The 20,555-nt window shown below is 33.1% G+C and overlaps 3 protein-coding genes across 4 annotated transcripts; 1 reads left to right on the top strand and 2 right to left on the bottom strand.

Annotated features, from left to right (window-relative positions):
• Positions 1-1,496: 1,496 nt before the first annotated feature.
• LOC139108824 (telomere-associated protein RIF1) lies at positions 1,497-13,092 on the bottom strand. The gene is made up of 16 exons (XM_070667419.1): positions 12,583-13,092; positions 12,289-12,509; positions 11,714-11,923; positions 11,348-11,639; positions 10,935-11,281; positions 10,263-10,848; positions 9,953-10,161; positions 9,732-9,869; positions 9,494-9,653; positions 9,202-9,409; positions 8,899-9,122; positions 8,429-8,812; positions 5,895-8,339; positions 4,163-5,727; positions 3,774-4,059; positions 1,497-3,612 (listed from the first exon to the last, which is right to left on the bottom strand). The coding sequence occupies exons 2-16, from the start codon at positions 12,384-12,386 to the stop codon at positions 2,875-2,877; spliced, it is 7,890 nt and encodes a 2,629-aa protein (XP_070523520.1). The 5' UTR covers positions 12,387-12,509; positions 12,583-13,092; the 3' UTR covers positions 1,497-2,874.
• Positions 13,093-16,113: 3,021 nt separating this feature from the next.
• On the top strand, positions 16,114-18,733 carry LOC139108840 (putative inositol monophosphatase 3). 2 transcript variants are annotated; one of them, XM_070667447.1, is made up of 8 exons: positions 16,114-16,196; positions 16,356-16,614; positions 16,724-17,039; positions 17,132-17,380; positions 17,492-17,652; positions 17,847-17,964; positions 18,124-18,223; positions 18,340-18,733. In XM_070667447.1, exons 3-8 carry the CDS (start codon positions 16,823-16,825, stop codon positions 18,512-18,514), a joined length of 1,020 nt encoding a protein of 339 aa, XP_070523548.1. In that variant the 5' UTR covers positions 16,114-16,196; positions 16,356-16,614; positions 16,724-16,822; the 3' UTR covers positions 18,515-18,733. The 2 variants fall into 2 exon arrangements, with proteins under 2 accessions (XP_070523548.1, XP_070523549.1); XM_070667448.1 differs by having other exon boundaries at positions 16,356-16,574.
• Positions 18,734-18,750: 17 nt separating this feature from the next.
• LOC139108838 (uncharacterized protein C16C10.8) lies at positions 18,751-20,451 on the bottom strand. The gene is made up of 3 exons (XM_070667443.1): positions 20,186-20,451; positions 19,680-20,050; positions 18,751-19,603 (listed from the first exon to the last, which is right to left on the bottom strand). Exons 1-3 carry the CDS (start codon positions 20,308-20,310, stop codon positions 19,050-19,052), a joined length of 1,050 nt encoding a protein of 349 aa, XP_070523544.1. The 5' UTR covers positions 20,311-20,451; the 3' UTR covers positions 18,751-19,049.
• Between the last annotated feature and the right edge of the window lie 104 nt (positions 20,452-20,555).

Here is a 20,555-nt window from a genome sequence, read left to right on the forward strand (position 1 = left end):
ATAACGCACTCCCACATACGACGTACGTACGCGACGCACGTCGAACTTCTTCTTTTTTTTCCCCTTTTCCCTTTTTTTCTTTTTATTTTATTTTTTCTCCCTTACAACAACGACGAAGCGGCAAGTCTCGGAGGTGAACGGCGAGACAAGCCACTCCGTGACTTCCTCGCAAACGAAGCGAGAAAGGGGAAGTACAGCCGCGAGAAAGAGAGCTTTTTTCGGAATTGTAACGCGGCTAATATCCGCGGTTATTGCGCATCGAGAATGGAAAAGTGTTTGAGCATGACGTAGCTTAACGTGTGCAGAGAGCAACGTTGTGCTTTTTATTGAGAAAGAATATAGCTATCGCTACCGTTTCTGGTCTCATCTTCTAAACGTACCGTGAAAGAGATATACATACAATAAAAAGATAGTGTATCACTTCTGATTTCACCTCGATCTCAAGATCCACTCGATACAATTGTAAGTTCAATCATCGACAGCTGCATAAAAAAATTAGAAAAATATATTGTAATGAATTTGACGAATTGAGAACCACAGATTAATTACGAGGCAATTAACCTTTACTAAAATAACATGATTTTTTTTTTTTTTTTATTGGTATTCTCGGTTTCTCTTATCATTTGATTCCTTTCTATCTTCATAACGATCTTCTGTTTAAAATATGTAATAAGAATAGCCTTTTCTGTTATTTATAGGGTTGACTATCTTCTGAAATTCCATTTAATCGTCCATTGTCATTAGATCCTTTCTTAAAATATTTGTATCACTACTCGGATTAAAAATAGTGCTCAATAGTGACATTAATTAACTTCTTGTTATTGTAACATATTAACAAGATAAAAAAAAATTCGATTTTTCTACGAATAACGTTAGAACTATTATAATTACGATCAACTTTTAATAATTACGAATCAACTTTTAATAAACCTTTTTATATAAACACTTATTCTCTTTATATCTTTTTCTCCAGATAATTCACTGCATATAATGTAAAGTTTCAATATACAATAACGGTAACAATATTTTTTCCCGATAATATCGCCCTATCGGACACAAACTAATTAGCCAATCTGCATATAAAAATTTCAACTATTTTTGTACGTGGATATAATTAGAACATCTGCCAATATGACTTTTAACTGGAAACGTATTGCTTTAAGAATTTGCTTAAAGAGCGGAATAAAAAATAAAATATGAATAGAAATTCTCATTACAAGCTGTCATTCATGGCGAACCAGGGGACTTGCAATAAGAACCGTGATATCGCGTAGTCTTATGACGTCGATGGCATCGTATTTTGATACCAAGTCTTTCGGGAATCTAGAATTTCTGCTGTAATTGACCGTATATTTGTCAAGCGAATACTATCAGTATCCTAAATGCGAAATAAACAAGAAGCAAATGAGAATTTGCTTTTCCGTTGACATTTAAATTCAGCAAAGAAAAAAGCATAATTTAAAATATTTAAATCGCATTAAATCGCAGCTTCTTAGTTTACTTCTTATAAAATTTTTTTTTTTATTGTTGCAAAACATTTACATTTTAGACGCATAAGTTTTCTGTGATCGCCATAGTCAAGAAGATGATTAAAGATGTTACCGAATACATTCATTGTCGTTTAGTCAATTAACTTATTTTATCTCTCTACGATAATATAATCATTAGAATTTATAATTAAATTTGATCACAGATATCGCTAAAACTACAATGGCATACTCTGTTTTTTGAGAAAACTAATCAATACAACTCACTTCTTGCATAGATCACTGACAAACTTTTTCAATATCTTTCAGTTTTCGATTTGCTACTGAGTCAAGTCAATTTGATTTGTAAATGTATTTGTACAGATGCATGTCAAATATATAACAAAAATGATATATGAGTAAAGAAGTGTATTAATTAGTAAATATAATGATTATCTATAAATATGAATGATATCCTTGCATATATATTTACAATTATATAATTAAGATTAGAAAAAAAAATTATTTATCACCTAGGTACTACAGTATATGAGTTTGAATAATCGTGTTGAGTTTGGCTTCATAAAAAGACGTGATTTATTGTTTAAAAGTAAATTATTATTGATACTTATATATTTATACTTTCATAAATTACTAAATTGTAAAAATGGCAATCTTTACATTTATTCAGGAACAATGCGATATTATACATCGTTTAATCAATAACTACAATCGTAACGATTTTATCAAAGAAAATTTTATTAAAAAAATAGATTTATCAATTCTTACAAATTAAAAGCCTATAATGTTATTATTATACTAATGTAAATAATTGTAAATTAAAAATTTGGAAAAGTACAGAAATATCAAAATTCTATTTTTTTTAATCTATTTTTATATATTTAATCAAATCTATCTTTTTCTCTTTTATCTAATTTAAATAACAAAAGTTATTTTTGTAATGTATAAATATAAAAGATTAAGAATTATTTTTGTTTAATAATCACAAAACATTTCTTTTTTTTCTTTGATTATATGTCACCAAAATTACATATAAAGATTCAATGTTGCAAATGTTAGTAAAGTATTTCATGTATATACGTTGCAAATACGACATAAATATATATATCATATTGAATATGAATAATAAAATCGATGAATACTTGCAGATAAATTAAATTATTAATGGTAACAAAGTATAAAATATAAATAACGACCTATTAAATATTGTACTACCTGTTTTGTAATTAAAAACAGACTAAATAAAAAGTGATTATAGAAATGAGATAGATAAATGAATATAAAAAGTAATTTTTAGATGAAACACATTAATACTTTGAGAAACGTTACTGTATTATTTGATACTAACACTGAAATAATAATGATGAGCATATCTATCAATTAGAATTTATTTTTTCTTTTCATCTGTATTTTTAACATTCTTTACGTCTAACTTTTTTGTCATAGCCTCGTGATATGCGTTTAACAAATCTTGCGAAGGCAATTTAGAGCATATACTCTTAAAAATATTGAGTAAGCTCTCTTTGGGCAAATTATTGTTTTCAATATGTGCGACTGATAATTGAGACGTCCACAATTTATCTGAAACGCGTCTAGCCAAGACGGTAGACTGCTGTAATGCTTCTGCTATATCTCCTGAACTATTGTTTTGCAAAGCAATGTTCAAAAGTACTGGCGCTGGAATAAGTTCTGTATCCGCTAGAATATTCTTGACAATTACGTCCATCGGTAACATTTTTAACATAGCATTCAAACTCGACAAATCCGGTTTGGAGTATGTCATACCTTGTTGTTGTTCTTGTTTTACCTTTTCCATCAACACTTCAGCGATTTTAAAGGACGTGCATTTTTCACAGATCAAGCTTTTTAACTCATTAAAATCTACGTTATTTAAAAAATCATCTCTGTGAATAATGGAGTTTAATTTCTTGTTATAACATTTGAATACTTTATCGAAAAACTGTTTGTCGTAGTTAAAAATGTCAGGTAATCTAACGAGAACTCTGTTAACGCCACATGCGAAACAGGCTGTTTTTAATACATCGTCGACTTGTTTACTCGAATTGCCGAGTAGTAGGATCGTTTCTTTCAGTAGTTGTCTTTGCGTCAAATGTGCCATTTTTACCTAAAAGTTAATTGTTCACTTGTTTATATAATATAGTAAATGGTAAGAAACAGAGTCAAAAAGTTAAATTATTTCTTGAAAAATAGCACGCGTGTATGGTTAGTCCTAGTTTAATAAAGAACCAATATAAATTAAGCAACATGTAATAAAAAAAAATTTACCTTATACTGCGAAAGAATTGTCTCAGGGCTAGATCGTCTAACTGCGCTTTCCATTACTAGATTTACATCAATTTCATCTAGTAAATCTGCAAGTTCCATCTGACACGCAGTAGATTTCGTCGATTTTTGATTTGCCGACGTAGCGGAGTTTATTTCGGTAATGGTACCAATGGAAGAGTGTGTTATTGAAATTTCGTCATATGCACTTGAAGATGCAGCAGGACAGTCTGTTTGCGTTGAATCTAAATTTGCATTTGAAGATGATGCTACCTCGCTCGTGGTTACACTTAAAAAAAAAGTAACTTTTTAATATTTTACATTTCAAATCTTAAATTAATAAAATATAAGTATCTTATTTAAATTAAATAAAAATGTCAAAGACTACATACATGCTTTCAGAGAATGATGAAGGAGGCAGCACATTTTCGACATTATCTACAGACGTTTCAGATTTTATAATTTTAGTAGCAATCGGTATCTTCAAATTTTTCTGTTCGCCTTTTTTAGAGGTATCTGAATCCGATAAATCAGGATTATCTGAAATTGTAGGTTCTATGGAAATATCTATATCGCTGGTGACGGATTGCGTTTTATCTGCGTCTTCCGTAGATGAATTTCTCAGCAAGTTATCATATTTTTTGGTGGGCTCGTTAACTGGCGTGCTACAAGTTAATAATTCATTGCCGATTGTCGTAGATGTTTGGATATCAGATACGCCAGTGATTGATGCAATCGGCATTTCGTCTGTTATAGGCAATTGCTCCACTTCATTTAACTTCTTTTCAGAGATCTCCGTTTGCAGCATGCATGTACTTTCGAAACGCTCCAACACCTTCTTTATAAATTCAGTCTTTGGATTACCTTTCACAGGCAATCTGTAGATTTCACGTTCCGATAGCTGAGCTAAATCACCAATTGTGTGTACACTTCTATTTGCGAAATATGTACTTAAATTACGCTTCCAAAGAGGATAAGTTAATTGTTCAATAATACTAGAGATAGGTTTTGTGCATGACGACAATGTAGAATATATAGGCTGCGTGGAATCTAGGAATTCAGGATTAAGTTGCGCGATATTTGAAGAGTTCTCCTGATTTGGAGTGTCTTGTATCGTAGATAAACTGTTGAATATGGAATCCGTTACTGACACAGTATCCTGTTCTGCGATATTTTCAATCGCACGCGTACTACTGCGTATCGGCTTTTCACAAAATATTTCATCTGTATTTATGGTGGAATTTAATCCAGTAATATTTTGTATATCTATAGTATCTTCCATACTTGCTGAATTGTCTTTGGTAGGTAAAGCTGCTATCACAGAGTCATCGGCCACATTACATTTAATAGATTCCGTTGAAGTATTTCGGATCACGTCATTATTATTCGTTTGAATCGTTGTGACATTAATTTTTGTGTCCAACCCGTCAAAGATGTCTTGTTGTGTTTCGAAATCTTCCATTCCGACGTCTATCGGTGACGAATTAGAATCCTTGTTAGGATCTTTAAACGGTCCAATCTGTAGATCTTCTGAAACAACAGCATCCGTGCTTATTTCAATTTCTTGTGCTAATTCCAATTCATCGATATGCATTTTTACACAAGAATTTATATCGATATTTTCAATATTACTTTTTACAGACTCGTCAGGTTTTTGCTCATTAATATCTGTAGTCTCTGAACATGCTTCAGATATTTTTGTCGAAGACTCGTTCGTTTTCTCTATTTCCGCAACAACTTCTGTGCAATTTTTATCTTGAGCATTATTTTCATATATTAGTTTATCCGTAACAAATTTGAGTTTTGTTTGCTTGCTGAATCTAATCGGAGAAGAATCCTTCAACGTAACATTACGTGGTGACGAAGATTTCGTTGCTTTTTGTGGCGATCCTGCAGTAGCAATTTCATAACCCATCTCTTTTGACACTGGTGGATCTGCAAAACTCACTCGTTTTCGCTGTAAAAAAAAAATATTTTAATGTATTTTCTAAATCAAAAATGTAACGTACAAAATAAAAATTGTAATATAAAATTTTTCGACAAAGTACATTATCAAAGATAGTCTTTAATTTAATCTGTTAAATAAAATATTATATATAATAATATTAATTGCATAGAAAATACCTTAGGGGTTAAATCTAGATCTGATTCTGGTAAACTCGATCGACAACGCTTAAGAATACTAGCACTCGGGGATGCAGTTAATGAAGGTGGATTAGCACTTGACCATTCTAATATTGGTAAATTTTTTTCACGCGATGGTGATGCATTTTTTTCATTTTCTTTATCAATTAAACTCTCTCCCAATACAGAGTCTGCGCTTTTATTCAGTTTAAACGAAAGTTTTTCACCATCGTTTTTCAAAGTAGTAAATGAATGTACCATTGAAGACATAGAATAATCAGTCGATCTCATATTATTGAAAATCTTTTCTTGCCGACTGCCAGACGGTCCACCTATTTTGTCTGTTTCTTTAACTGTTAATATCTTTTTACTCGTTGACATTTCATTTTCTGTATCTTTTGATTTTAATTTCTTTATGGACGATTCTTCTTCTGACGTAATAGGCATGGTATCCATGACTTCGAGTTGTGTCTGACTTGTAACTAAACCTAACATATGAGCAGCACGTCCTGTAAAAGATTTGGATTTAGAAACTATTTTGCTACTTCTAGGCGAAGAAAAGCTAGTCACATTTATAGATTTAGCTGATGATAAATTATCGATTGTCTTCTGACTTTCTAAAATTACATTCTTCACGTTAGAGTTATCCGCTTTCTGAACTAAATTTTTGTCTATGGCATGTGTCTCTTCATCGTCTTTTGTTTTTGTGTTGCTGTCAGACTTCATTTTATCTAATTCACATGGATTATTGTTATCAATAGTTACATTATTATCATCGCTATCCATAGCGATAGATTCAGGTACATATTTTTTGTCAATAATCATTTCAGCAGAAATTTTATCAGTATAAACATTAGACATTTTATTAATTTTAATAAAGCACTGCTTCTCGCTGCATATTTTATCTTTTAAATCGACATTAGGAATTTGCGAACTTTCGACAACATCCTCCATTTCATTTTGACTCCGTTCGGTTGTTCGCTCTGTTGGTTCATTAAGTTCTACAGATCTTATATCTGAATTAGATTTCAAATTATTTTTATCAAGCCTTTCGTTTCCAGTTTTATTAATATCTTGTACAATTTGACTGGATGTTGGAACTACATGTGTATTACTTATGTCAGCATTTTTCAATTCATTTACATTAATGTTATTGCATTTTTTTATATCTTTATCTTTATTAATATCCTTGCTGACGTCCGAGACATTTTTATTAGATTCTTGTTTATTTGGTCTACCGCGTTTTTTTATTACCTGCTCCATATCATCATTTTTCGAAGATCGCTTTGATCCTTCTGTAGACTTTGCATTATCAGATGTCCCGTGTTTTCTTAATCCGTGTGCTACCGTTTCCTTTTCACCTTCATCTGAATATTTCGATCGACGACGATTTGTTGCAGAACAATCGAATACCATATCAATTTTTAAACGAGTCATTTCATTTCTTACACGTGGGTTTACACTACCTCCGTTTATATCTGAAAAACTATTGTCGCTTTTCTGTGATGTTTCATTATCATCATTAAAGCTTTTAGAAGACAACATTAATTTTCGTTTCCAATGTCGAACACTTCCATCCGATTCAGTATCCGATCCAAACTTACGTTTAATACCTTTTTTATTTTTGTTAAGACTTTCTTTACTATCATCATCAGTATCATCATTTGACTTCTGTTCGCTATTTGTATCGGGTTTTCTCTGAATAATTTTCCCTCTCAATGTTCTTTGTACATGTGTTGTACTTGAATCACTTTGAGTTTCAGTGGTTTTGTCATTTTTTGATGGCGACGTCATTTTTGTTGTGCTATTACGACTTCGTCGTTTCTTTCCGTCCAACATCGACGGAGATAATCGTTGTTCATGCACGTTATCTTCAGAAAATTCATCTTGCGATTCAAAATCTAACTTTTTCGCAACAGATTCTAATTTCACTGTAGCATCTGTTTTATCATCTACATTTATTGTAGTAATTTTTCCACTAAAAGATGTTGATGGTAGAGACAAATTTGTTTCTTTTGACATGCTTTGTCTTTCATTAAATTTATTTTTAATTTTTTTCGTTGAATTTTCACTCTGTTTAGTAGTAACGGTGTTTCCTTCAACATTTTCAATTAATTTATTATTATGACTATCATCATCACCTGTTATCTCGTCTTTTGCATTAACGATTGTATTCTGTTTAACTTTGTTTCTCTTGTCATCATTATTAACAGATTTCTGCACTGTAGGATCGCTTTTATTATTACCCTCTTTATCAATTTCGTTAATATGTTTGGTTTTAATATCAAACCATTGTTGCAAATTTTGAGAGTTTTGCGAAGACGATTGGGAAAGATCATTATATAAAGCCGGTATATCTTCTCTTTTCTTTTTCAAAGTTTCCTTTTGATGCTCAGTCAAACGATTAACGTCAAATTTTAATTCTGTTTTTATAAACACATAATCCTGTAACAAATTAAAAAATGTAGAAAACATTGTTTAGATATATACATATAAATGTAATATATGCAAAACATAAAATTAAAAAATATTACTTGTGAATCAGGTTCAGGTAATATAGTCACATTTTTATTATTTCTCTCAGTTAATTTATCAGATGTTGCAACAGATGATTTTTTATTTAAGAAGCTCCCAGCTATACGCACTTCTTTTATTTGTTCTATTTTCTTCTTCGAATTGTCAGGTTTTTCTTGAGATTTCTTTTTTGATTCTTTTACTTTATGTGAAGTGTTGTTAACGACGTAATCATTAAAATTTTCTTTAATTTCAAAAGTAGATCGTGTCAAAGATTTTATGTTGTTATTAGCATGGTTCATGCCTATCGCAATTACTTCTTTATATGATGATAAAAGTTCATGATCTACGTCTTTATTAAACCTTTTTAAGATACAAACTATACATTCCCACGTACTTGTAACCTATAAGTAAAATTGTCGGATTAAAAAAATATATAAAAATAATGAGATAAAAATAAAGAATTATATAGAAAATATTTATATCATACTTCTTTGGAAAGCGCCGATAATTCAGATAAAAGTACAAGTTTAATGACTGATTTGCAATTACGCAAATATAATTTTGCTGTTTGTACATTATATCCATAAATAGTGGAAAGAATAACTGAAAATGATCTTAAAACTTCATCGATGCCCAAATTGTGTACGTCATTACAACAAACTATTATAACATCTAACAATAATTGTATAATAGATGGAATTTCATTTTGAGCTGAAACACAAATTGTATAAAAATGTTATCATGCTGAGTATTAATATATTTTATACAAAATTATAACAATTTTACATACTCGACAAAGACTCGTAATCAAGGGTCGTGATCAAAACGTCTAAGCAGTTTATAATAAACTTGCAACAACTTTTGTTTGTATTTAGACATTTTTGCATCGTGCTTGCAGTATCCAGTAAGATTTCATTTGGTTCCAATGTATTTATCAAATCCGAATGTAATTCAACTTCTTTATATATGTTTTTCCACACTACTGCTTGACTTTTTATCTGTAAATTTATTAATATAATAATATAGTTACAAGTAAAAATAAATAATAATAAAACAAAAAAAATTTTAATAATTATACAAACCAACTCAAGATTTTCCATGTGTGTACAAAATGGAAATGACAAAATCGATTTCATAAATTGGAAATTATCATTTACATTGATTTCAGTATTTCTTATATATTTCGTCAATATTTCTGCTATCATAGACCATAATTCCATATAAACTAATTCATTGCTATTCCTGTAATACATTATTTATTAAATAATTAAATTTATTATTATTAAATTTTAAAATTAAATTAAAATTAAAGAAACTTACTTATTTTTACGTGCGTCATATACTAATTTCAAATTTTCCATTATTGTTTCCAAAAAACCAAGCACACCTGAGGAATATGTAAATTCTGGACTAACACATCGCTCCAGAAGGCACTTGATTGTATTACTGTCGTAATTTCTGAAATATTAAGGTATGTTAAATGCATAATATAAAATATAACACATAAATGTATAACAGTAAACAATTTAAAATGAACGTACAAGATACACGTTACCACTTCGTCGATTATTGGAGATGTTAAAAGTTTTAATACCAATTCTGGCAATGCATTATCATGGAATTCGGTTTTTTCAATAATGCAATTAACATCTGATAAAATTACATTAAATATCATGTCCCTCACCATGGGCTTATCTATGTGGTTTATCAATTCAGTTACAACTAATATCACATTTCTATATAAAGAGTCCTATAAAATTCAATATATTAAGTACAAAATTATTAAAATTCCTTTGTTATAATAATGTATTTTTATTACACAAATGGAATAATTAAATATATATTAATAACCTTTGTTTCAAGTTTAACATTCCGTACGTATATTATTAAGCTTGTCCATAATGTTTTACCAAGCTGAAAGCGATTTTTCATTTCTTTATCTGTAAGTTGACCAAGAATGAGCAGAGCCTCTGCTATACTATGAATAACGCTTTGGGAACATTTTTGAAACATTTCATAAGACATTGTATGAGGAAGTCTTTCTTCTAACATTGGAGAATAAATCGTCAAAAGATCTTCTTTTGCGACAAGTAATTGACACAAAGCATCCACACCAATTAGTTTGGTCTTAAAAAATCTTTTGCCTGGTGAGGCAACGACGTCGAATTTAGTCGAAAGTAGTGGCGTATCTCCAAGTGGCCCAAAGCAATAGTTTAAAAATTGTACAATAACAGGATTAATAAAATTAATGATATCTTTATATAATTTAATAATCAAGTGCCACCAAACTTCCAATTTCGTCAAAGCAATTAATTCGGTTTTACTGTTCTTCGCGTTTAATGGAATGCAAAGTAATTTTATTCTTCTAGGAGTAGCAAGTTCTTGGTGGTCTAAAGCAAAATTGTCAATCAACAATTTCCATGAAAGGAAAGCTTGTCTGTAATATAATAAAGTAATCAATTAGCTTTTCATAAATAATCAAAAATCAAATTTAATTATAATAAAAGTAGAATTGCAATTCACCTGCGCATAATAAAATCGGTAGCCTTAAACGCTTTTTCTTCAATACTCAGTAAATTATTAATAAGGTTGGCACCATGATGAAGATCTGTACCAAGTAATTGAATAGTAATATTCCATATTGTACTCCAGTCGGGCTCACATGCCGTTACCAATAGTAACATGCGCTTATAAAACGTAGTTTGTAAATTGTTTTTGTACTGTGTCCATAAATCAGGATAATCTTTACGAATATGTGCTGCCAAATTGGTAGTTATAGCTTGTTGTAGAAGTTTTAAAGCAGGACCACGCTGCCGTTTGTGTCCCATATAAGCCAATAATACAACTTTATCCATCAATAAAGAATGATACTGAAAAAACAATTATTTATAAATATGACTTCAATAAGTATTAACGATAAAATTGTTCATGTATACCATTTGAACATTGGGATCAAACGTTATGGCAGCTAATCTGTACAATCTTTTCAATAGACGAAGTGCACAATTGTTTACATCTTCCTCTATTTTCTGCTCATCTGACAAAGATTGATGTTCAATTTTTGTCAACACTTGTATATTATCGCATGCCATTGGCTTTAACCATTCCATTAAATCGGGATGCACATTGTTCAAACAGTGTTTAAAAAAATTTAGAGTCTGTCCATCACTAGCAGCTGCACAAACAGCATTATCATCTTGTAGCTCTAACAATAAGAATATCTTTAATCTAAAATCAAGGAGAAAACACCTTGTTAAACATACAGAGAAGACAAAAAATATTTATAATTTTACTAGACAAACCTTATCTTGTTGTCAGTCTGCAACATTGTTTCAAAAAGATGTAAAGGGTGCATTTGAAACTCTCTCACAATAACATTAAATGCTCTTACTGCTTCATTTTGTACAACTTCTTCATGTTTTGTGAATGCTTTTATCACCAACTTACATATATCTTTGTAGCAGTCTTTTTTAAAAAAGACATTGCCCGATGACTCTATCTTTTTAGCTTGACTGAAACCCAAACAAAATGAGCTTTTATTACTGTCAAGAAAAATCTTTACTGTGTATGCATGCAAATACACTTCATACCTCTATTCAACAACAACAAAAACTAGTATTAATCCTTTAAAAACCAATTATTTTAAGAAAATCAATAAGCAGAAAAAAAATTCCTGTTTACTTGACATTCACTGTATATAATTCAAGCTATTACAGTCAATTCTACAACTTGAAAAAGAAGTTAATAGATATGTTTAATTCTTCCTTGCTTTGTTCTCCTCTTTTACAAATTCTAGGTATCATGAAATAAAACGAAATAAAAAAAAAAGCCCAGTATAGCCAAAGTTCGAGGCAGACTTGCTTGCAGAATATATTACCTGGATATAAAGAGTAGAGCCTCGCGCGTCTCCTTGACATTACCGTTCTGCAACACCTTCAACACCTTCGAGACGGTCAAGTACGGGCTCGCGGCCATCTCGTCGCGTCTCCGATCCCTTCGTGCTCCCGTGCTATCCCTATCTTTCGCCGCTGATTACCGATCAGCGTACATCTCACGCTGTAAACCCCCGACAACGATAGATGACCTACGCCTCTCCACCTTTGAAAGTAAGTCTCAAGTTCGGTTTAGCCCTCGGTGTTAAGAGGATTCGTGGAATCAAAAAAAAACGTACGTGAATAACTTGCTGTTCTCCCGCACCAACACGGTAACTCCTGCACGTGATAAAGAAAGGGAATTTTTTGTTTTTTTTTCTTTTTGTCTTCCGTTGCAGATTACGCGTGCAGTTCTCACACGGATCGGAGCACGAACGCGCCGCCTGTACTCTAATTGCTTCCAAGAGTAGTCGAGAAAAGAAGTGAGGAAGGGGACGAATTTGGCGGTTTAGCTCTGCCGGGTTCTTCTTATGCTTTTTGCACGCAGCGCGACGCAACGTTCGCCGTAACCGACAAGCAGAAGTGGTGGCATTTGTTTAGTCTCGTACACTGCTAAAGCGCCAAGCCAGCTTCGAGGCTTCGAGCGGCATCCGAGAAAGGCGCTTACGCATGGCATTCATCCCCTAACCTCCGTGCTCCGACGGCAGTATTTACTTTTAGCGGGAAGTAACTGGACGAGAGAGGAAAACGTTGCGATATCATCACTTCATGTATACAGATTTTTAATGGCTATAATTGGTCGTAATTGGACCAGTGATCGCAGATTTTAGACGGGCAACATACGCACACTAGGCACAATGCCGTGTCCGTGTGTGCCCGTAGCGCCTGCTAATGCCTCGGACGCAGAGAACCCAACTCGGAATCGCGGCTTCCACGCGTTCAGATACAGAGGCTCGTCCGTGTGAAGCCAGCGTTTCAGCTGCCGTCGGATAGAAGAACAGGCCAGACCTATACACTGTCTGTCCTGTTCTTTCGTGACGTCGTCGGCTAAGATATATCGCAGATCCGCTTCTTGGTAACATCGCGGAGTCTTAAATAATTTTAAGTAGTACGAAATCCGACTTACCCAATTGTGTATGATCCGACATTTTCAAGATATAATATAATATAAATTTTTAATGTAAAATGCAACAAAAATTTTCCGTCCCACTTAAACAGACTGCGGACTGTCGGTTGTACATATTTTTAATATTTTCTGTAAGTACGACCGGTGTGGTTAAAAATTTTGATGCATTCTACACATCACTCATACCTAGTTTAAATTATTATAAAACAAGGAAAAATTGTTCGAATAGGACTTTAAAACTACTAAAATACGCGTCGCACAATCCGGCGTAACGCGAATCTCAAGCAGCAGATGCCAATTTCCCGAATTGCGTGCAGTAGCGCACGCACTATCAGTCACGGCTAACGAAACAGAAAACGACACTCCGCGAGGGACCGACGAATACTCCGGGCTGTACAACGATCAATTAAAAAATAAATTGAAAACGCGAATTATAACCCGAGAGCGCGAAACAATATTCCGATCACGAGAAAAGCGACCTTGTTTTATAATAACTTAAACACAACACCCCGTATAATATACAAAAACGCAAAACTGTACGCTCACACTCACACTCATACTCATACTCATACTCATACTCATACTCATACTCATACTCATACTCATACTCACACTCACTCACATAATATTCACCGCGCATTTTATTACAATATCACTCATACTTAGTTTAAATTATTATAAAACAAGGAAAAATTGTTCGAATAGGACTTATAAAACTACTGAAATACGCGTCGCACAATCCGGCGTAACGCGAATCTCAAGCAGCAGATGCCAATTTCCCGAATTGCGTGCAGTAGCGCACGCACTATCAGTCACGGCTAACGAAACAGAAAACGACACTCCGCGAGGGACCGACGAATACTCCGGGCTGTACAACGATCAATTAAAAATAAATTGAAAACGCGAATTATAACCCGAGAGCGCGAAACAATATTCCGATCACGAGAAAAGCGACCTTGTTTTATAATAACTTAAACACAACACCCCGTATAATATACAAAAACGCAAAACTGTACGCTCACACTCACACTCACACTCACTCACATAATACTTCATCGCGCATTAGATCGCTCGCAGGATAGTCCACGACGCTTCCGTTAAATCCTCGATCTTGACAAAAGAAATATGATGTATCTTGATGTATCTTGATGTATCTTGATGTATCTTGATGTATCGTCGATGAAACTTTTATTTAATTATGACTCCTCAAGGCGCTGACTAATCGAAGTGACCGTGAACTTAAACTTAAACTTGAACTCCGGTAGAGAACAGTTATCCCCCCTTTACACATCCGTTCCCGACTACATTTAGGCGCGAAATGAGGGTAGCGCGGTCGTGATAACGGTACTTATGTTGGGGGGGGGTAATTAATTGGCGCACTAGGGAAAAAACGTTCCCACCTATCAGGTGATAAGAGAAGGGTTGTAATTGGTCGGCATGGGGATGATACCGCGAGTGTCCAATGAGTGTGAAAAATTTTGTATTGCGACCCGTTTATTTTTACCGTTATGCGCACTTTTTTGGCGCCGTTCATTCCGCTGACAACAAACTTTTTGAAAAATAGCGGATGCAAAGCGTGCGCATGGTTTGTTTTAATATTCAAAAAAGAAAATAATTTAACCGGCTATGGACAATTTTTTTCCCGCGAAGCATACTCGTAAAGGCAATTATTTAGACATTTGTCGGTATAAGAAAAAGAGAGTTCGCAGTTTTACAATAAGTTAATCCGTAGAAAGCGAGAGTGATAACGTGCAAAAAAGCCACTCAATTATTTCGACGATTATTGTGAATAAAAATTAGACATGTCGCTTCTCATCCGCGATATCGTTAAGTCAAATAGAGCTTTAGTGACCAGCACGCGCGAGTGATTTTCAGATACGCGGTGTAAAACGAACCCCGCTAATTAAATTATATGTAGAAATTTAATCCGCTCATTAACAATAAACGATCCGATCGATGGCGTTCGTTTTAATCAAGAAACGTGAGATTGAGTTATCGCATAATAGCTACGCGCATTAAAGCGCGTTTCACCGATACACATATCGGCAAAAATTCTAAATAAATTTATACTCGTTCGCAATCGAAATCTTTCTCTGTACGCGCCGAAATCTCTGACGGTCGGTCTAGTTGCGGAGCCTCGTGGGTGCGGACGCGTCGTTAATCGCTCCGCAATTACGCGTATTTTCGACCGCTGATTGAAAGTCTCGTATGCGAATAAGTGTCGACGTCGACGACTCGGGAACGAACAATCATTTTAAGCACTCGTGTGCCATTCCACTTGTCGCTCTGTGGTTCTTTCGTGCCTCGAAAAAGTGTTTCGGGAAGACAAGGTTATGTCACCGGCAAAGCGCACGGAGCGTCCGACGTGAGTTGCGCCGCGTGATAGGCGTCATCGACTCTCTTTACTCGTCATTTACGTCAGCGAAATTCAGAGGATTCTGACAATCACCGTTAACAGAGCGTGAGATCCGCACCGGCGACGTCGCGAAGAAGTAGGACAGACAGTGTATAGTTCTGGCCTTTTCTTCTATCCGACGGCAGCCGAAACGCTGGTTTCACACGGACGAGTCTCTATATCTGTACGCGTGGAAGCCGCGATTCCGAGTTCGACTCTCTGCGTCCGAGGCAGGCGCTACGGGCACACACGGACACGGCATTGTGCCTAGTGTGCGTATGTTGCCCGTCTGAAATCTGCGACCACTGAATTGGACGTGATAGGTCGAGAGGGAACCAACTACCGGCCTGTTAACTCTTTGCCTTGTTCCTCCTCACGAAGCGTCGTTGTTCGTACGTTTATATGTATTTATAATATTGATTATAATCATATGATAAATTGATGGTTTAAATTAGCACGTCTGCTGGAGACAATTGATTTTTGAATAATTATCGCGACTATTAAAGCCATGCTACTGAATTATTAATTCAAGCGATTTTTCTCCTATTCAGTCTCGATTCTGCGATCATCTGATAGACGCGCGCATGTTGCGCAGAAGGTATCTCCCTTCAATCTACCCTTTTACAATATCTACCCCTTTACGGGACGTACATGTGCATATATATATATATACACAAACATAATGGATTTTTGTCCCAGCTAAACGCAAAGACGCATTTGCGCGTTGCGAAGGCTCGTAGTAGCTGAAAAAAAAACACGGAGTCGAACAGGTGATGTACCGCTGTCTTCCTCATCTCGTTTTATTCCGTGGTAAATATTTTATTTTGACTGTCACCTCTTTTTTCTCTATCCATTTTAAGGGGTCTTTCTCTCTTTATTTATTTTATATATGTATCGCATTATTTATTTATTGTTACAGATTTTTAGTAGTCATACTGAAGACTCATAAAATCGCATTGATAGATTTTGCCGGTTTTACGGCTAGTTGCATTTCATTAATTTGCCAGTAAATATTGAGATGAGTGTGCGTACGCAGAAACTGCTTCTGTGCGCCCTCGCGCTTCTAGGCATCATTTATCTTTGTACAAATCGACGCACAACAAATGACAAGAATTTATCCTTGAAGAAACTTCTTGCTGCCGCGATAAGGGCAGCAGAGTTAGGGGGACTGGAAGTGGTAGCAGTACATGATCAGATTAAATTCAAAATAGAGAGCAAAGGCCAGACAAAGGAAGGTAATTATTAAAATGTAATTTGGTAGATAATATGATATATTTTACAATAATTTATTATAATTTAATTTTTCTATTTTGTATTTTTCGTAAAGGTCTAAATGATCCAGTAACAGCAGCAGATTATAGATCTCATTGTGCAATGTATCGTTCATTGACAGAGGCATTCCCAGAAATTACTGTGATATCAGAGGAAACATCTCAAGATTGCGATAAGATTGTAGTAGAAGACATTAGAAACTCTGTTAAAAATATCGAGGATTATGACTTGAGTGATGATATAGTAAACATTAATGATATTACAATCTGGATAGATCCTCTTGATGCCACCAAAGAATTTACAGGTAAAAGTGTATCTTTGCGGTGGTTTTGAAACATGATATATTTTTTAGCTTGATAGTCTTTTAAAATTAAATTTGTAAACAACTTTATATAATATTTTATTATATTTTTAGAGAATTTACTGCAATATGTATCTACCATGGTATGCATAGCAATTAAAGGACAACCAATTATTGGCGTTATATATAAACCATTTGAAACAAGACAGAATTATAGTTTATTCTGGACGTGGAGTAATCATGGTGTATCAAACAGCTTGAAAAATTTTCCAAAGGTAATTATTTAGTGTCAAAATAATTTAAAGAAGAAAATTTCTATCTTAAAACAATCGTGTTAGATCGAAACAAATTTTTTTGTTTTTTTTTTTTTTTTACATAGAAAAAGCAAGAGTAAATGACGCGTACAAAGTGCGCGCTTTGTAATATTGTAATAAATTTTACAACATTATAATCAATTAATATTGAACAGGTAAAGGATAATAAAACACCTATCTTGATCGTATCTCTTTCACATGCTGGACAAGTAAAAAATTCGTCTAAAGTTGCCTTCGGCGACAATGTTAAAATTATTTCTGCTGCTGGTGCAGGTAAAAAGAAATTTAACGTAATTTTCATAATTTATGAATAGATATTTTTCTATTTTAAGACTTATTGTTTTCTATATTTAATTCAACTCCATATTTTTTACATACTTTTAATTTCTATCGATATTAGAGTTTCTATATAAATATGAGTTATTTATTTAGGGTACAAATTTTTGGAAGTAGCTGCTGGTAATGCAACAGCGTACGTTCATACCACTGCTATTAAAAAATGGGATATATGTGCAGGCACTGCAATTCTTAGGTATTTAAGTATTTTACTCGATAGTTTATTTTAATTAATAATAGTAAGTTAATTAAATTAATAATAGTAAAAGAACTTCAAAACTGTTATTAATTTATTTTTTATGTTTCTTTTAGTGCTTTAGGGGGGAAAGTAACACAGTTATATGATCAACAACCGATCTATTTTGGAACTGAGCTAATGAAACCATTAGGAGCCAAAGTACTTACGAAAGGTATTTTAGCAACTATGAGTGAGCACGCGTGGTATTCCGAAAAATTCTTACATGATTTTCCATCTGATTCACGTTAATTAAGAATGTATCAAGAACATTGTATATATTAATTCTGCTTATAAAAAAAATCTGTGTTCTAAGTAAGAAATATCAATATGCTCACGTACAAGATCGCATATCTTCCAATAACTGTCTTGTTGTAAAGTATTTATTATAAAAAATTATTATAAGAAAAGAATGGTCATACCGTATAAAAAAAAGTAGACTTTTTTTTATAATAAATAAAATGACAACTATTTTATTACAAATTTCACATACCATCAATTTGTCAGTAAACCGCACGTTCAAAATACATAATCTCGATTTTGTAGAGTATGGGCGTCGTGTCATACATGTTAGTGTGCAAAGCACTGCTCTTCAATAGATCTATTCAATTATTGAGATCACATGTTGAGCGGCAAATTTAAGATTCTATTTTTTACGACTATAGGTGGTTACATGCGCTAATAACGTAAGGATTTACTCCATACATTGAATAAATTGCATTGTGTATCGTTATAATTTTTTTTATAAACAGTTTTATTTTATGTATTTTTAAATAGCTTTATTTAATTAAAGCAATTTTACTTTATTGTCTACAATAGATATTGTACAAGATTCTTTTAATTTTTCGACAGTTCTATTAAATTTTCTAATAGCTTTTGCATATTCACACAATTTGAAGGTATCGTTATTTAATCTAAAAATATAACATATACATTTATTCATGACTTTGTTTCGTAATTTTCTTAAAGATATTTCACCTTTAGCCGCTAAAGTGTCTATGATAATTTTCTTCCATTGGAATTTAGTAATCTCACTTCCACTTCCACTATCGCTTGAAAGACTTTCTAATTTTTTATTTTCTGATTTCAGCTTTTTAATATTTGTATTACTTTGATCTTCTTCTGACAACTGATTGGGAAGCGATTCTAAATGCCGTTTTTTGGATTTACTTCGCCTTTCGCATATGTCCTTATCAGTTGTTTTACACATCTTATCATTTCCATTTTGACAACTTACAGAATTATTCTCTTTGTAGATATTTTCATTATTTTGATTTTCAGCAACATTTTGAGTATTAAATGAATTATTACAATCTATAGTTTGAGTACATGATACCTCATCTATAAAAAAAAATTAATTATTTAAATTATATAAATCTGTAATATATACTTTTTAAAATTTAATATTAAAAAATACTTTTATTTTGCTCCTGAGTTTCTTCTGGAATTTTTGAAGTCACTTGCTGAGTTTGCTTGTGAGCATTCTCCATTTTATTCCAAACACTTTCTACAACTGTTGCATTTACATGATTTCCAACAGCATTACGTATAAAGTTGAGAAACTTGGCTTTTTTTCTTGGTATATTTTCATGTTTTGATAACATGTTCAAAAAATTTCGCTCTGCATTGGATAACTTTGCTGTCTCATTCAGTAAATCATTAACAACATTTATCCATTCTTGCTGCTTGCGCTCACCCTTGTTAGCACTAGGTTTTGGAACGTAATCTTTTGCGCCATATCTCTCAGCTTCAGTTATGCATTTAGTGTGTGCGACGTACTCGTCATCACTTGTTACAAAAAAGTAATAAAATAATGATTAGTATATTTTTTATCAGTTTTTTAAGTTCTGTTATACTCGTAAAATTCTAAAAACATTTGTGAAATTACTTTTAAAGATACGTCTTCAATATTTAAATTCTTACCGAAAATCTTTCAGACAATCCACGCAGGTTAAGAATGGCGATTTGCGGCATATCTGTTGATAATGCACAGCAACTTTAGGTTTTCTCAACGGGTCGCCGCAATGATTACAAGTAAAGACGACCATTTTACAATTATTTTGGTTCCAATCGAAATAACGCTTTCAATGCGTGCTCAATACGGTTTAATGAGGTTAGCATCAAGTAACCTAGCCGAAAAGCAACGTGCGAATGGTGTAAACGAAATTGTGCCGCTCGTGTTCGCGATCAGAAGCAGAAGTCAAAGCAAGTCCAACGGATGTGACATAACCAAGTATACTGATCACAATGTTGATTTGCCCGCGACGACGGTAAAGCAGCCATGTTTTTTATT

This window comes from Cardiocondyla obscurior, linkage group LG16 (genome assembly GCF_019399895.1).
Source record: "Cardiocondyla obscurior isolate alpha-2009 linkage group LG16, Cobs3.1, whole genome shotgun sequence".
In the NCBI taxonomy this organism is placed as follows: domain Eukaryota; kingdom Metazoa; phylum Arthropoda; class Insecta; order Hymenoptera; family Formicidae; genus Cardiocondyla; species Cardiocondyla obscurior.

Excerpts from the sequence above, each read along its gene's own strand:
- LOC139108824 (XM_070667419.1), bottom strand. The coding sequence starts at position 12,386 with ATGGCCGCGAGCCCGTACTTGACCGTCTCGAAGGTGTTGAAGGTGTTG. Across the intron at positions 11,924-12,288 it reads GCTCTACTCTTTATATCCAG|TCAAGCTAAAAAGATAGAGT; the intron begins GTAATATATTCT and ends TTTGGGTTTCAG. Across the intron at positions 3,613-3,773 it reads CAATTCTTTCGCAGTATAAG|GTAAAAATGGCACATTTGAC; the intron begins GTAAATTTTTTT and ends ATTAACTTTTAG.
- LOC139108840 (XM_070667447.1), top strand. The coding sequence starts at position 16,823 with ATGAGTGTGCGTACGCAGAAACTGCTTCTGTGCGCCCTCGCGCTTCTA. Across the intron at positions 17,040-17,131 it reads CAAAGGCCAGACAAAGGAAG|GTCTAAATGATCCAGTAACA; the intron begins GTAATTATTAAA and ends TTTTTCGTAAAG. Across the intron at positions 17,653-17,846 it reads GCTTGAAAAATTTTCCAAAG|GTAAAGGATAATAAAACACC; the intron begins GTAATTATTTAG and ends AATATTGAACAG.
- LOC139108838 (XM_070667443.1), bottom strand. The coding sequence starts at position 20,310 with ATGGTCGTCTTTACTTGTAATCATTGCGGCGACCCGTTGAGAAAACCT. Across the intron at positions 20,051-20,185 it reads GATTGTCTGAAAGATTTTCG|TGATGACGAGTACGTCGCAC; the intron begins GTAAGAATTTAA and ends TTTTGTAACAAG. Across the intron at positions 19,604-19,679 it reads AACTCAGGAGCAAAATAAAA|ATGAGGTATCATGTACTCAA; the intron begins GTATTTTTTAAT and ends TTTTTTTTATAG.